Raw genomic sequence first — 15,332 nt, forward strand, 5'->3', positions numbered from 1 at the left:
TTACAAATTGATCCTCTAGTCCCCATTATTTCCTATAATTTAAAATTAGGTCTAGATATTCAAGTTAAGTATTTGAGAAGAAAAGGTAGTAGGTTGACATCACCATACCTCGTGCTGCATTACAGCTGGAGGCGCGTATCACTCCTTTGTCCCACTATCATTGATGATAAACTCAATCAATCTGGTTGAGGTGGAGAATAACAGATACCTCCAAAGTAGAGATACATTGTCCCTCCACATTACAAACAATCCAGAGGGCAACACTTTGGTGCCATGGTCATATCCTTTTACCCAAAAGTGTTAGTATCCATTTACGATCTTCGTCTGAATCAGTTATTACCTTGGATGCTAAAAAATGGTGATTTTCAGATGAATGGATAAAGAAAAGGTGGTGTGTATATATATATATATATATATATATATATATATATATATATATACATACAATGGAGTATTACTTGGCAATCAAAAAGAATGATTTGCAACTACGTGGATGGAACTGGAGGGTAATATGCTAAATGAAATTAGTCAGAGAAAGACAAATATCATATGACTTCCTTCATATGAGGACTATAAGAGACAAAACAGATGAACATAAGGGAAGGGAAACAAAAATAATATAAGAACAGGGAAGGGGACAAAACAGAAGAGACTCTTAAATATGGAGAACAAACAGAGGGTTACTGGAGGAGGTGTGGGAAGGGGGATGGGCTAAATGGGTAAGGGGCATTAAGGAATCTACTCCTGAAATCATTGTTGCACTATATGCTAACTAATTTTGATGTCAATTAAAAGAAAAAAACAAAAAAAAGAGTAGACCCATGTTCCAAGTGTGATCAGGCCAGCCAATATCAATGGATTTGTTTGCTGCTTTTATGTCTGTCCAGCAAAGGCCACAGTTCATAGCAACATGCAATTAAAACTTTTTCAGAGAATTTCTATGTGAGAAACTATTAAAGGCCATCTTCTCCAATTTGAATTAATTCAATTAATTCTTTGAATTCAAAACAGGATCTCTACAGCTATAACAATCTCTGATTCAGCTTCCGGCCTTTCTATTAATCCTAACTATATCTAAGCCTTATTTCATTTGTTTTACTCTATATCCAAGTCTGTCAAACTCATTTTGAATCTTGATTCTGTCCAGGAATATATTCAGGGTTTTTTTTTTCCATTTATTTCCTTCCCATATTGATAAGTAAGCCTTCTCTATCTTTACGTACCTCTGAAAACCATCTTTGAGGGTAAGGCCTAGAAAACGTCTTAAGGTTGGGGCGCCTGTATGGCTCAGTTGGTTGAGCGTCCGACTTTGGCCCAGGTCATGATCTCACGGTTTGTGAGTTTGAGCCCCATGTCGGGCTCTGTGCTGACAGCTCAGAGCCTGGAGCCTGCTTCAGATTCTGTTGTCTCCCTCTCTCTCTGCCCCTCCCCCACTCATGCTCTGTCTCTCTTTCTCTGTCAAAAATAAACATTAAAAAAATTGTTTAAAAAAAAAAAAAAAAGAAAGAAAACGTCTTAAGGCATTAAGGAATCTACTCCTGAAATCATTGTTCCACTATATGCTAACTAACTTGGATGTAAATTAAAAAACAAATTAAATAAATTCTTATTTTAAAAAAATGGTGATTTTCTAATTCTACCATTCCCTTATTTATTCACTGGTCTACTATAAATATGGGTTTTCCTTCATTAATTGGAAATGAATTGCATGTCTTCCAAAAAGGCAGGGCAAATGTTTAATTCTTTCCTTTTAATTACCAATTTCAGAATAGAATTAGTTTTAATAGCCAACTACAATGATAGCAAACTAGGGATTTCCTTTCCCTTACTCTTTTAGTATTACTATGAGCCCAATCTTTTTTATTCGATACTCTGCAATCATAGTCATCATGTGTTAAAATATTTTTGTACCCTGAATGTCTTATAAGTTTTTACTTACAATAAGTCAAATTAATCAAGGACAATGTTTAAAGATTATCCTTAAACTGACAAAAGATAGCATAAAAAAGGTGATGATATAGAAAACAAATGAAATTTTTATTTTCCTATCATCTTTACTACATGTTAAAATATACATCCAGTTGCTGGAATCGTTATGCTATGTTTTTATCATTTCTGTTAAGTTAAAAAAAAAATTTTAATGTTTATTTATTTTTGAGAGACAGAGAGAGACAGCATGAGCAGGGGAGGGGCAGAGAGAGAGGGAGACATAGAACATGAAGCAGGCTCCAGGCTCTGGGCTGTCAGCACAGAGCCCAACACGGGGCTCGAACTCACGAACCATGAAATCATGACCTAAGCTGAAGTTGGACGCTTAACCGACTGAGCCACCCAGGCACCCCATCATTTCTGTTACATTTTAATACAAAAGTTTGTTGTATTTAAGTGTTAAATAATCAACCAAATTCTAAAATTCAAATCAACTCACCTGCTGAACAGGACTGTCAACTGTAAATGCTTTATAAACAGCTAATGCCTGGCTTTTACTTCCTTTGCTCCAGATCACCATATTTCCAGCCACGTAGAGTTCCTCATCATAATCCACTTCTTCTCCAATTTCGCTGACACCTTTCCTTAACTGCCAGCTTTCCTTAAAAATTAATACATGTAAGACAGGTTAATAAAGCACTTTCTCAATTGTATGGGACAAGACATTAAATCAAACGGTCATCCAAATATAAGTCTCTTACTCTCTCTCTGGAGTAAGACACAATCCAAACCCAGCTCTTAGAAGGTTTGATGCCACCGATTAACATAGTGGGTGTGTAAATCTTACAGGATTTTATGAACAAGAATTTACTCAAAAATTCTATTAACTGCCTTATACTAATATGTTATTCTGCCAAAATGTTACACCTTATCAACAAACCTTATACCTTATCTATAGATCCAAAAATGAAACCGACATACTCAGGACACAAAAAAGGTATATTAAGCATATACGGGGGTGATGCAAGGGAGCAGTGAAGTACACGTGGGAATCACTGGTGGAATTTATACACAATGCTTATTTCCCAGTTTCACAACAACATATACACTCACCTTCCTCCCCTTGTCCTACCCATCAAAATGAATGGGAGTGAGAAAGATTTAGATTTCTAACTACATAAGCCTCCCCTCCCTGAGATTTTGTTATCCCAAAGGGATAAGAAAATGGAAGGCAGGAACGGCTGATTTTCTGACACACACTTGTATCTCACTCCCCTATTTAAGAATTACTACACTATCTATTTGTATGGCATTTGTTTCCTCCTCTAGAAACGTTCAGGTTTTGGGGTGCCTGGGTGGCTCAGTGAGTTGAGCGTCCAACCCTGGATGTCGCCTCTGGTTGTGATCCCAGGGTCATGGGATCTAGCCCCGTGTCAGGCTCCACACTGAACATGGAGCCTGCTTAAGATTCTCTCCCTCTCTCCCTCTGCCCCTCTCCCCGACTCAAGTGCACACTCTCTCGCTCACTCTCTCTCTAATTAAATTAAATTTAATTTAACTTAATTTAAAAAAAAGAAGAAACACCCAGGTCTTTTGCGGCAGGGACCATTTCTAACTCTACCATCTACTCATCAAATAACATGAAATCTGGTCTCCACATACTAAGCAAAGAGAAAGAGGTTCAAAATAGACCATAATCAAGCCTGGTGGCTCAGTCGGTTGAGCATCCAGCTCTTGATTTCAGCTCAGGTCGTGATCTCATGGTTTGTGAGTTCGAGCCCTGCATTGAGCATCACGCTCCGCACAGCACAGGATTTCCACTTGGGATTCTCTTTCTCTCTCTTTCTCTCTCCCTCTCCTCTGCCACTCCCACCCCCACCCCGCTGGCAGGCACACTCTCCCAAAATAAATAAATAAACTTTATAAAAAATAAAAACAAAGTAGACCATAACCATACTACTGAATTTGACTTCCATTATGAAATCATGAGTTATACATGTCTAAACAGCTATGACACCATAATACAATAATGTAATTATTCTAGCTTTTACTGTAATTACCAAATCTGAATCTCTACCCCCCCAAGAAGCATTATATTCATTCCTCAGTTGCATCTGAGTAACCTTAAATTATAAATAGATCACATGACTCTAATTTCAAAAATATAATGGGAAACTTAATGGAACCTTCTGTTTCTCGTGGATTGTAACCTCCTGAAGGGATCCCACCAAGCCAGCAGCACCATCAGAAGACCATAACTCAGAGGCTGGCTGCAGCTGGCGAAGCTGAAGGTTCAAAGCATTAGGGTGGTGCTTGCAGTGGTCTCGACCAAAAGGAACAAATTCCTGCAAATCCCCGGCTGCAATCATTGTTGCCCTTTCTTCATAGAAGTTCGACATGGGTTCCAAATATCAACATTATTTCTGCATGAATTCAAACACATTCTGGTCAGCTTCTAGAGTCAAAACCAGAATATAAAGATCATAAAAGTAAACAAAAGAGTCATTAATCCTATCATATTATATAGATGTACGTGTAATCATAATATCAAAGGGCGTTCCAGATTCCATGAAAGGCATACCTAAAGGATCGCTGGCATATTGGAATGAAACAAACAAAAACACGTTACCTCTAACTCATCAGAAGTTGAAATACGGCTTTTAGTAGACCAGTCCACAAAAGACCTAACAAACTATCAAATCAAATGTCATCAGCAGTTTTGACATGCCAATTCACTTAAACATATAACTACAACCAATTCCAATTTTTGGTGAAACCATAACCAAGGCATGAATAACCCTGGCCATGGAAAAGTCATGCTTATAGCAAATTTAAGAGTGCTAGCTTTTAATTAACACAATCTATTACAGTACAGCTCATTACTGCAAAGATGTAGATGAGCTCTAGATGGAAAAACGCTCCTTTACCTCCAAAACACTGCTACATACAGTAATTGACAACTAATAAAATTCCAACATTCTATAAGGTGGTATATCAGGTGGATGCCAGTTCTGTCTCTGAGACAACACCTACATTAGAAATAGGTTTTGCAGCATCACATTTAAACTGCAATCCTTGAACACAGAAATCAGAACAAATGTATAGATAACCTTTAGCGTCTGAAAACCGCTACAGATAACCTTTAGCGTCTGAAAAACACTCACAATTAAGAATGCAATTAAATTTGACACAGATTTCTCATCTGAAGTTTTTTTGGCATCAGTAGTTTTCATTGCTGCACTATCTCAAAGCCTCATAGAAACTCAAAGTAGTTTCTATGCAGCAGAGTTGCAAAGCTATTTTGCTGTGAATCAACATTCCTTAGGTAACTGTATGTCACAATCGTGGCACTTATTTCCTCCTGCTAAAATTCAGAATTGAGAACACTTGAACTTAGGACACTACTAATAACGTGCCTTACAAAACTTACAAGAAAACAACAAAACTCAGCTGGTCTTCCTATTTCCTAGTCAACAGGATGGCCAGCATTAACCTTGTGACTTTGTCCAACTTCAGTTGTGCAATTTCAAAATGTTATTCTATCAAATCTTCAAGAAAATTACATTATTACAGAATTTAACAGTACAATATCTTTTTGTACGATTAGAACATCTTTAATACTTTTAAAGTACCCCAAATTTTTACGTTTACTCATTAGAGCAACAAAGAAAGCTACAAATAAAAGTACTATGTTACATTAATAAGATAAATTAAGATATGAACATTGGTTACTAGGAACAAAAACTACCCTGCCAAAGGTAACCACAAAACTGCCTTAAGAGGAGACCCAAATGCACAGGAAACGCATCTTGCGTAGAGTCTCCGCAAAAAGGCAACGCTTCCTCGGCCTCCTTAGGGTTAGGTGAAACCAAAAAGCTAAGCCCTTGGGCCTCAGAAAATTCTGTCCGAGAAGCAAGGAGCTGTAGAGAAGCTGAGGCCCACATGGGACACCGCGTCCAACTCAGGAAGGAAGTCAACGAGGAGTGGAGCGGGGAGGTGCACCCCGGAAAGCCCAGCCCGCAGGCCGAAGACCCCTTGGCGCAAACGGGCGCCTAGGGCCTGCCCCTGGACTCCCAGCCCTCCGGTCACCGGATGGAGGTCAACCTCGGGGCGGGTGCGAGGTCGTAAGACATGTGGTGAATCACCGGACGCTGCGGGCCCGAGCCCGCACCTGTGTAACTCGGGACGCGTCAGGCGCGGCGAGCCCCGGCTGCTCCCCGGAGGCGCGGGGGCCGAGGGGGCCCGAGGGCAGCGGTGGGGTCGGTCACGGTGACTCCTCGGCCGCTGCCACTTCTCATTCCCTCTCCCTCCCCTATTCCGGAGGAAGAATGGGCAGCAGCTACGGACGCGACTGCGAACGACAAGCAGGCGTGCAGGGAAGCCACTCAGGCGAGATGTTCAAATGGACGCTTCCATCTTTGCTTTCCCGTCCTGCCTCGCGCAGGGGCGGGGCGGGGTGGGGCGTCGCGGGAGGCGCGCGGCGGGACTTCGGTCCTAGCGCCTGCGCAGTTGCAGGAAGAAAGGAGTTGTGTTTTTCAACCTCTTGGGAGCGCAGCGGAGGTGTCGAAACCCTGGGCGCCTTTGCCAGAACCTGTGCCGTGATGGGCCCCCTCCTGGCGTCCAGATCTTCTCCAGGTTATGTCATAACAAGCTTGAACTGCTCTTAACTCTGAATTAGGAAATATTCTGGCCAGTTTCACTCCAATCTCCAGACCCCCAAATGGGAGGTATTGTACTCCAGGCTTGGGGCAGAAAGGGAGGGACATGCGGATTTTCTCTCTTTGCCAGTGCACTTTAACTTTTTGGGGTCTGGACCCTTTAAAAAGTTGATGAACGCTATGGAGGCCCCGACAAAAACGTAGCGTGCAATTTCTGAGCTTCACAGACACTTCTATGCGATTCATAGACCCAGATTAAGAACCCTAGTTTTTATACCTCCCCCCCCCCTTGTGGATTCAACTGTACAATACCACACTTACAGAAACTAGAAAACTTTCTTGAGCTCTGATCTCCCATTGCATGATATCTCTAGGTTAAAAGTATTGATAGGCGTCCTATTGCCTAAAAAATAGTTCAAGTTCTTTATCCAGAAATGTAAAGTTGGCTGAAACTTTATGTACACTAGGGTTTCCCCAAACACACTTTGCACTTCGTGGTGTGGTATCTCGGCTTTTTATTGAGAATGTTAGCCTTCAGGGTTTGGCTCAAATGCCTTTTCTCAGAAGCCTTCACTCCAACAGGAAAGCGGCTACTGAGGACTGAATATTTGTCCTGCCAAAATTCGTACGTTCAAACCTAAAGCCCCATGTGATGGCATTAGGAAATGAGACCTTTAGGAGGTGCCTAGATCATAAGGATGGAGCCCTCATGAATGGGATTAGTGTACTTTTTAAAAAAATTTTTTTAATGTTTATTTATTTTTGAGAGAGCGACAGAGCACAAGTAGGGGAGGGACAGAGAGAGAGGGAGACACAGAATCCAAAGCAGGCTCCAGGCTCTGAGCTGTCAGCACAGAGCCTGACACGGGGCTCGAACTCACAAACCATGAGATCATGACCTGAGCTGGAAAAAGGCACCCCAGTGTGCTTTTTTATGCGACTTCACAGAACTCCCTGTCTCCTGCCACCCACCAAGCAAAGTCACAGTAAAAGACAGCTATCAATGGAACAGACAGCAGGTGTCACCAGACACTCAATCTACCAGTGCCCTGATCTCAGACGTCCCAGACTCCAGAACTGTGAGAAATAAATGTTTGCTGTTTGTAAAGCCAGGCAGTTTATGGTATTTTGGTTATGGCAGCCCAAATGGACTCAGACAGAGACTCTCTTAGAAGTTTGAGGAGATCTGCCTTTCACTGTAGTCATTTGCTTGAAAACAAAATATCCCCAGACTTCCCTGGCCTGATACAGGGATCAGATTTTGATCAAGACAAATTGGTCAGTAGGAACGAGGCAGGAAGGAGCCACACAAATAACTTCCCTTTTCCTCTCCCTCAGATAGACGACTGTAAGGAATGGTTTCTCTGCATCACCTGTCAAGACATGTCTGTGGCTGAGTGGGCCACCTGCTAAGGAGACTACTGATGCGTAGGCAGCCCGTTGTGAAGCAGCATCCATGCAGGACTTCTTAGCCTTCCCTGCTCCTTCCCTTCATTCTCTCCAGCTTGGAGGAAAGCATCAGCACTCATCACACTTGCCTCTGGCTCTATCTTTTAGGGAACACAAGCAGCACAATCCATAAAAGAGTTTCTCATGCTGCTAATGATCCAATCTGTAAAGCAAGTCACTGAAAGCATTCACTCAGCTCTCCCTCCTGGGTGTTCCCTTGTTGCTCGCAAATTCTCAAGATGTTTCTCTGTGGCCTCAGCGGATGTGCTCTGTGAGGACACCGAGGTCAATGTGGACATTTCCCCTCCAGTACTCCCAAAGACCATCCTTCCTCAGGTGCACCCCTGCAGCATTCCAGTGTCCGTGACAGCATGGCTTGGACTCATGGTCTGACAAAGTCTCCTAAGAAAGGAAATCTTCTAGCTTCTGCCATTAACCTCTGCCCATAGGGGTCCAAACCACAAATCCAGGAGTTTTAGAAAATGGTCATCTGTTACCTCCATCATCCTCCCATTTTCTTCTAGCTTTTGAGGCATCCACTTGGCTCAGAACACAGAACCCTGGTGTAGACTCCTACAGGCAACCAACTCACCACACTTCTGTCATGTCCTCCAAATGAACATGGATTATCTGTAGGGCTCCTGAGATTGCATTTTGGATACAGATACAGATGTATCCAGTATTATAAAGTAGACCTCTTCTGTTGGTGTACTTACCCAGTAACTAGCAAAATTCCCCATATATTATTGGCACGCCAAAAAAATTGAATAAAATCCCCATTTCTCACTTTTAATCTATTTGTGACAAAAAAAAATGCAAGTCTCTGCATTAGTAGCCATTGCTACATAATAATATTACCACAAAATGTATGGGTTAAAATAACATGTATTTATTATGTCACAATTTCTATGAGTCAGGCGTCCAGGCCTAGATGGGTCTTCCACTTGGGGTCTAACAAGGCTGCAATAAAGGTGTTGCTTGGAGTATGGTCTCATCCAAGGCTCTACTGGGGAAAGCTTTGCTTCTAGGCTCACTCAGAATTCAGTTTCTTGTAGTTCTAGGACTAATGGCTTCAGCATTTTGCTGGCTGTCAGCAAGAGGCTGTCCTCAGCAACTAGAAGCCACGCACAATCCCTGTGGTGTTCCTCCAATATCATCAAAGCATGCAAGCCAAGAAGGCAATAGCATTTACTAGCAAGAAGTCACAACCTTAGTCTAGTCACAAAAGTGACATCTAATCACCTTTGAGGGTTAAAAGGAATCACACTCAGGGCTGGGGAAGGATTACATAAGGAAGCAGGGATCACTGGGAGTCTTCTCAGAAGCAGCCCACTACAGTCTCCAATATCTGTCTGGTAAGTATAAGGCTTTAGACTACCCATTTTGGCGGAGAATGAAATGTATGCCAGGTTCTCCCTCTCTTCTGAGCCCTTACAGCAGCCCCCTCTCTGCCCTTCCTTTCTGGGCCTGCACAGGGCCCTACATCTGCCTCTCTACCAGACCCACCCTGGGCCCTCAGCTGACTCTGTCTCACCCTGTAGTTCTCCACAACCTCATAGTCTCAGAAACCACAGAAGGACTTTGGTTAAAGCCAAGTTTTCTGTGTTTTAACTATTGCAGAGGAGACACAGGAAAAACAAGCTGCTTCTCAAACACCTGAAATCATACTTGATTTTTATACAGGTGAAGAAGAAGGACCCAGAAGGTCAGGGGACAGTTAACCAGTTCATTTACATGGTTAAGTGAATAACAAGAGGTGTAGTTAATGAGCTATCATGTAATATTTTCTGAATGTATTCAATTTTCCAATACATGGTTCACAAACTTGAAGATAATCCAAGCATAGGGGTTAGGATTTATATTTGAAGTAGGGTAACCAATCATCCCAATTTTCCCAGAACTGGGGTTTCCCAGGATAAAAGACTCAGTTTTAAAACCAGACAGCCCATGCCAACCGAGACTACTGGTCAACCCAATTTGAAATGACAAAAGGCAGGCTTTATACACATGTGAGTAAACCCTTACCTTCTGGGGTTTGGGGACAATTCAGGGAAATGAACCCCTCAGCACATAAAACACAATATCTTCTCCATTTCAAATGTATGGCTAGCCTGGCTGGTCCAACTTAAGTCTCACAATGTAGTACGTCCCATCTTAAAGAGAAAGTTCGTATTTCTGATCTAAAATTTTTCTTTATCAAACGGAATGTTTACAGTATTTTGATTTCACAATTTAAATGCTATCTTTTCCAAAAATAACCCATTTTCCCCAAGAAAAACACAACAATTTTAGAGAACTGTAATTAGAGATTAAGTTGAGAGTAGGTAGGGACACTGGGGTGGCTCAGTTGATTAAGCGTCTGACTTCAGCTCAGCTCATGGTCTCGTGGTTCATGGGTTCGAGCCCCATGTCAGGCTCTGCTGACAGTATCAGGCTCTGTGCTGACAGCTCAGAGCCTGCTTTAGATTCTGTGTCTCCCTCTCTCTCTTCGCCTTCTCCACTCACACACTCTCTCTCTCTCTTAAAGATAAATAAACATTTAAAAAAATTGAGAGTAGGTGGCATGTGGAAACTAAATTGTAAAAGATTGGGTTAGACCATCTTTTTTTTTTTTCAAAGGCAATTCAGGGTAGTTTGATTAGTACATTTTATATCAAGCCCTTCCTTCCCAATTTTGATTTTAACCAGCAATACTTTACTATTTTAAGACTCTGGGTCCTATAATTGCTAAATTAGTAGGCCACAAACCTTGAAATGATGACAGTAATAAATTTCCTCATAGTACAGTGAATATGTTCTTGTGTGGTACTGAATGGGGACCTAAAATACAAATAGCACCAAGCTATCTGGGGATGGGATGACGGCCCCAGTAACGTAACAAGCAACAATTAAGGTAGTGCTTTCTAAAATCCCTCCATGATAAAGGTATTCTTAGCCATTGTTCATGCCTAATTGATCTCACGTATGGAGAATTTACCAAGTGAGGGTGAGTAGTTGAGATTAGTAAAGAAGGAATGACACCATATGCTGAGAATGAAGAACTACAAGGCTTGAATTCTCACTTGCCTCCTTAATAGGTTCAGGGGTAATTTTGTATAGTATTTACATTTGCACCTCTGGAAAAAAAAATATATATGTATATGTATGTATATGTGTACATATATACATACATATACATATATATGCTTTTCGATTTCCACAGGTAAGTGTGTGTTCTGCATCATTCTCTGTAACCTTTTTTGTCTGGTTTTTTTTTTAATGTTTATTTTATTTTTGAGAGAGAGAGCGGGGGAAGGGGCACAGAGAAAGGGGACAGAGGATCTGAAGCAGACTCTGCTGGCAGCAGAGAGCCCCATGTGGAGCTTGGACCCATGAACCGTGAGATTATGACCCAAGCCGAAGTCATACACTTAACCAACTGAGCCACCTAGGGGTCCCTTCTGTAGCTTTTCAAGAACTCTGAGGGGCCTGCGGTTTTATTCTATCTGCCTGCCAGTTCCATGAATGTTGGTAGAAGCCAGAAAACCACTGGGTAAGAGATGAAGGATAATTTCTTACAGCAGCAGCAGAGTATGAGCATTATTGTGCCTGTGCCCTGAGCCCCAGTTTCCACCGAGTGACATGAAGAAGGCCAGATGACATCTGCATACACATTGGATTGCTGCAGAGGGAAGGCACGGTGAGGTTAGGAAAACCTTTAGTAATAGGCAGAAGAGACACAATCTCTGTCTTCAAAGGCTATAAACAAACCTGCCCTTTGCTCCAGGGACAGACACTATCTCTATCTTCCAATGTTTCCTAACAAAGGAACAAGGACAGGGTGCCCCCGTGTAAGATAAGAGGAACTGTCTCCCGGCATGGCAAAGGGTAACTCTCTCCAATATCAAAGTTTCTTCCATACCAGTAAATTGTGTACAGAATCTGGGTCACCTGGGTGGCTTAGTCAGTTAAACATCCAACTCTTGATTTTGGCTCAGGTCATGATCTCACAGTTATGGGATTAAGCCCCACATTGGGGTCTGTGCCCGGCTCTAAAAGACAATCTAATTTCACAATGGTTACATGTTAGTCACTTCTCACTGTGTAACCACATTACTACAAACCTAGTGGCAATCCACATTATTATCTCACAGTTTCTCTAGTCAGAAATCTGAGTGTGGCTTAAGTAGCTCCTCTGGTTAGGATTGCATGCAAAACCGCACTCAAGATTTGGCCAAGATTGTGGTCTCATCCCAGATTCTACTGGGAAAGGATATGCTTCCAATTTCACTCGGGTTGTTGGCAGAATTCAGTTGCTTACACTTGTAGGATTGAGATATTTGGTCTCTTGCTGGCTGTGGGTTGGAGATGCCCTCAGCTCCAAGAGGCCTTACCAGATAGGGTTCCCCAACAGGGCCACTTGGTCCCTCAAAGCCAGCAAGAGAGAGAGAGCAAACAATTCCAGCAAAATGGGCACTAGAGTCTATAAGAATCACACAATTAAGTATATCCCATCACATTTGACTTACTCTGTTGGTTTGTGTCTTCAGATGTGTTTGTGGAGGGGACTGGCTGTTGGCTACTTCAGATCATTTATCTGACAGAGTGAGGAAAACTCTTTCTGAGGAGAGGACCTTTTAGTTGAGAACTCAAATGATGAGGAGTCAACAGTGCAAAGATGAGGTGTGAGGAGCATTCTGGGAAGAAGGAACAGAAAATGGAAAATGTAGCTACACCCACAGACAAAAAATTACCATGCCCTTATAACATTGTAGTTTATTTGTTTCTGTGTCTGTTTTCTCCAGGACCCAGTGAATTGTACAAATTATCTCAGAAACATCATTACCTATTACACAATAGACAGCAAATCTGTTTAATAAATGGATGGACTCATTCATTTAGGAATTATTTTATTATGCTTCCATGTACTTGAGAAATACAAAATGACTATGTGGGAGCACCTGGGTGGCTCAGTCAGTTAAGCGCCCGACTTCGGCTCAGGTCATGATCACACGGTTCATGGGTTCAAGCCCCACATCGGGCTCTGTGCCAACAGCTCAGAGCCTGGAGCCTGCTTCGGATTCTGTGTCTCCCTCTCTCTCTGCCCCGCCCTGCTGGCACTCTGTCTCTCTTGCAAAAATAAATAAACATTAAAAAGTTTTAGAAAAAACAAAAAACAAAATGGCTATGTGAAGGCCTGTGCCATCAGTGAACTCAGGGTTGTGGGGAGCAGAGTTACAAACAGTTGTCAACAGAAGGTGGTCAGTGCTGTTGGGGCTACTACAGCATTGGAAGAAAGAATGGAGTTTCAAGTCTAGGGGGATTTAGGGAAACTACATAAAGGCGGCGACATTGGCCCTGAGTCTTGAAGGATACCTAAATTAGTTGGGGGACATAAGTAGGAAAAAGCATTTTATTTAATTTTTTTTAAAAAATTTTTAATGTTTATTTTTAAGAGACAGAGCATGAGTGGGGGAGGGGCAGAGAGAGAGGGAGACACAGAATCCGAAGCAGGCTCCAGGCTCTGAGCCGTCAGCACAGAGCCCCATGCAGGGCTAGAACCCACAAACCATGAGATCATGACCTGAGCCGAAGTCAGAGGCTTAACTGACTGAGCCACCCAGGCGCCCCAGGAGAAAGCATTTTAGCCAAAGGAATCAGCTTGAGCAAAGGCTTGGAGATGACAAACTGAATGGCTGGTTTGCAAAAGCCTCAAGAAGCTTAGGAGTAGAGAAAATAAAATCAGGAGTCTGTGTGGAAGGAGGAATAGCCCCAGGCTGCTCATTCAAGAAGCCTCAATATACCAGCAAAAAAATAAGGAAGCTCACTCTAAGGTATGCCCCTAGCCCAGTGGGATAATCTGGATAATGATCATAACAGACTAAAACACATCAGAGATGTAAAAATGTGTGTATTTGTAATGATGCTAAACAAACAAAACCTTCCTGGCTGACACTGGAGATTGCCTAGTCCATCAACTCACTTCTCTGAAATTTGATAAAGTGAAAGAATCCAGCATGTATCCAGTCCTTCTTCTGTGATCTCTATTTCCGAAGAATTAATGGATTGGTGAAAGAAAGTTCTTTTTATAGAAGAATCCCAGGTAATAAAGAGAATTCCTGAAAGTATTAGAAATGCACTGTTCTAGGATAAAAAACTTAAGAGACAAACCAAAATACAATGTGACAACTTTTCTAAAATTGATTTTATTTCTTTTTTTTAACATTTATTTATTTTTGAGAGGGTGGGGGAGGGGCAGAAAGAGAGTGGGACAGAGAATCCAAAGCGGGCTCTATGCTGACAGCAGAGATCCCAATGCGGGGCTCGAACTCACAAACCATGAGATCATGACCTGAGCCAAAGTCAGACACTTAACCGACTGAGCCACCCAGGTGCCCCGAAGACTTTTTGATCTTTTGACCCCAAAAACCAACTATTAAATGACATCTTGGATTCGACCAGGGAAATTTGAGTATGTACTGAGTATTAGATGATTTGAAAGAATTATTAACTTTATTAGATGTGATAATGGTGGTTAAGCTTAAAAAATTCTATCAGTTTAAGATGCAGATTAAGGGTAAAATAGTATGTCTGGGACTTGTTTTAAAGTACTCAAGCAAGAAGGGGGGGGGGGGGGAGGAGATAGATGAAACCAGATTGGCAAAATGTTGGTAATAGTGGATTCTTTTTTTTTTTTTTAATGTTTATTAATTTTTGAAGGAGAAGAGACAGAGTGCGAGCATGGAAGGGGCAGAGAGGGGGACACAGAATCCCAAGCAGGATCCAGGCTCTGAGCTGTCAGCACAAAGCCCAATGCAGGCCTCAAACTCACAAACTGTGAGATCGTGACCTGAGCCAAAGTCAGACACTTAACAGACTGGGCCACCCCTGGCGCCCGATAATAGCAGATTCTTAATGATGGGCACATAAAGGTTCATTATTAAAAGTGGAATCACTCTTGCCAATGTTTAATATTTTGCATAATAAATAGTTTTAAAAAGCAAAGTAAGTAAAAAAACAAATGCTCCCTTTTCAAAGAAAACTTCTCTGTCCACCGTATCTAAACTTGGTACCCCAAGTCCTCCTCTGTGATCCAGTTTACTCCTTTTATAAAACTTTTCACAGACTTTTAAACTGTTCTTCTTAAAAATGTATTTACTTGTCTGTTAACCCCCCTCCAGAATATAAACTCCATCTTATTTAGGACAGCGGTACAGCACCTACCATTCAGCCTGGTACATAGTGGATGAGAAATATGTATTTCTTAAATGAATGAGTGAATGAATGGATGAATGAATGACTGAATGAATGAATAAC

General features: G+C 41.8%; 2 protein-coding genes across 6 annotated transcripts in view; one reads left to right on the forward strand and one right to left on the reverse strand.

Moving 5' to 3' along the window:
* ANAPC1 (anaphase promoting complex subunit 1) overlaps positions 1 to 6,358 on the reverse strand; it is a 97,649-nt gene extending 91,291 nt beyond the window's left edge. For 2 of the 5 annotated variants that reach the window (XM_025927120.2, XM_086700560.1), the window contains exons 1-3: positions 6,101 to 6,358; positions 4,116 to 4,352; positions 2,429 to 2,590 (exon numbers count right to left, since the gene is read on the reverse strand). In XM_025927120.2, the coding sequence (XP_025782905.1) occupies positions 2,429 to 2,590; positions 4,116 to 4,328 (375 nt within the window). In that variant the 5' untranslated portion in view covers positions 4,329 to 4,352; positions 6,101 to 6,358. Of the gene's footprint in view, positions 1 to 2,428; positions 2,591 to 4,115; positions 5,081 to 5,359; positions 5,656 to 5,677 lie in introns of those variants that run through there. The other 3 variants (XM_086700562.1, XM_086700563.1, XM_086700561.1) reach the window with 3 other exon arrangements.
* Positions 6,359 to 6,515: 157 nt separating this feature from the next.
* Positions 6,516 to 15,332, forward strand: part of MERTK (MER proto-oncogene, tyrosine kinase) — a 148,080-nt gene continuing 139,263 nt past the window's right edge. The window contains exon 1 of the mRNA XM_086700566.1: positions 6,516 to 6,564. Coding sequence (XP_086556692.1) covers positions 6,531 to 6,564 — 34 coding nt within the window. The 5' untranslated portion in view covers positions 6,516 to 6,530. The remainder of the gene's footprint in view (positions 6,565 to 15,332) is intronic.

Source organism: Puma concolor, chromosome A3, assembly GCF_028749965.1.
Source record: "Puma concolor isolate L17-30 chromosome A3, mPumCon1.1.hap2, whole genome shotgun sequence".
Lineage (NCBI taxonomy): Eukaryota > Metazoa > Chordata > Mammalia > Carnivora > Felidae > Puma > Puma concolor.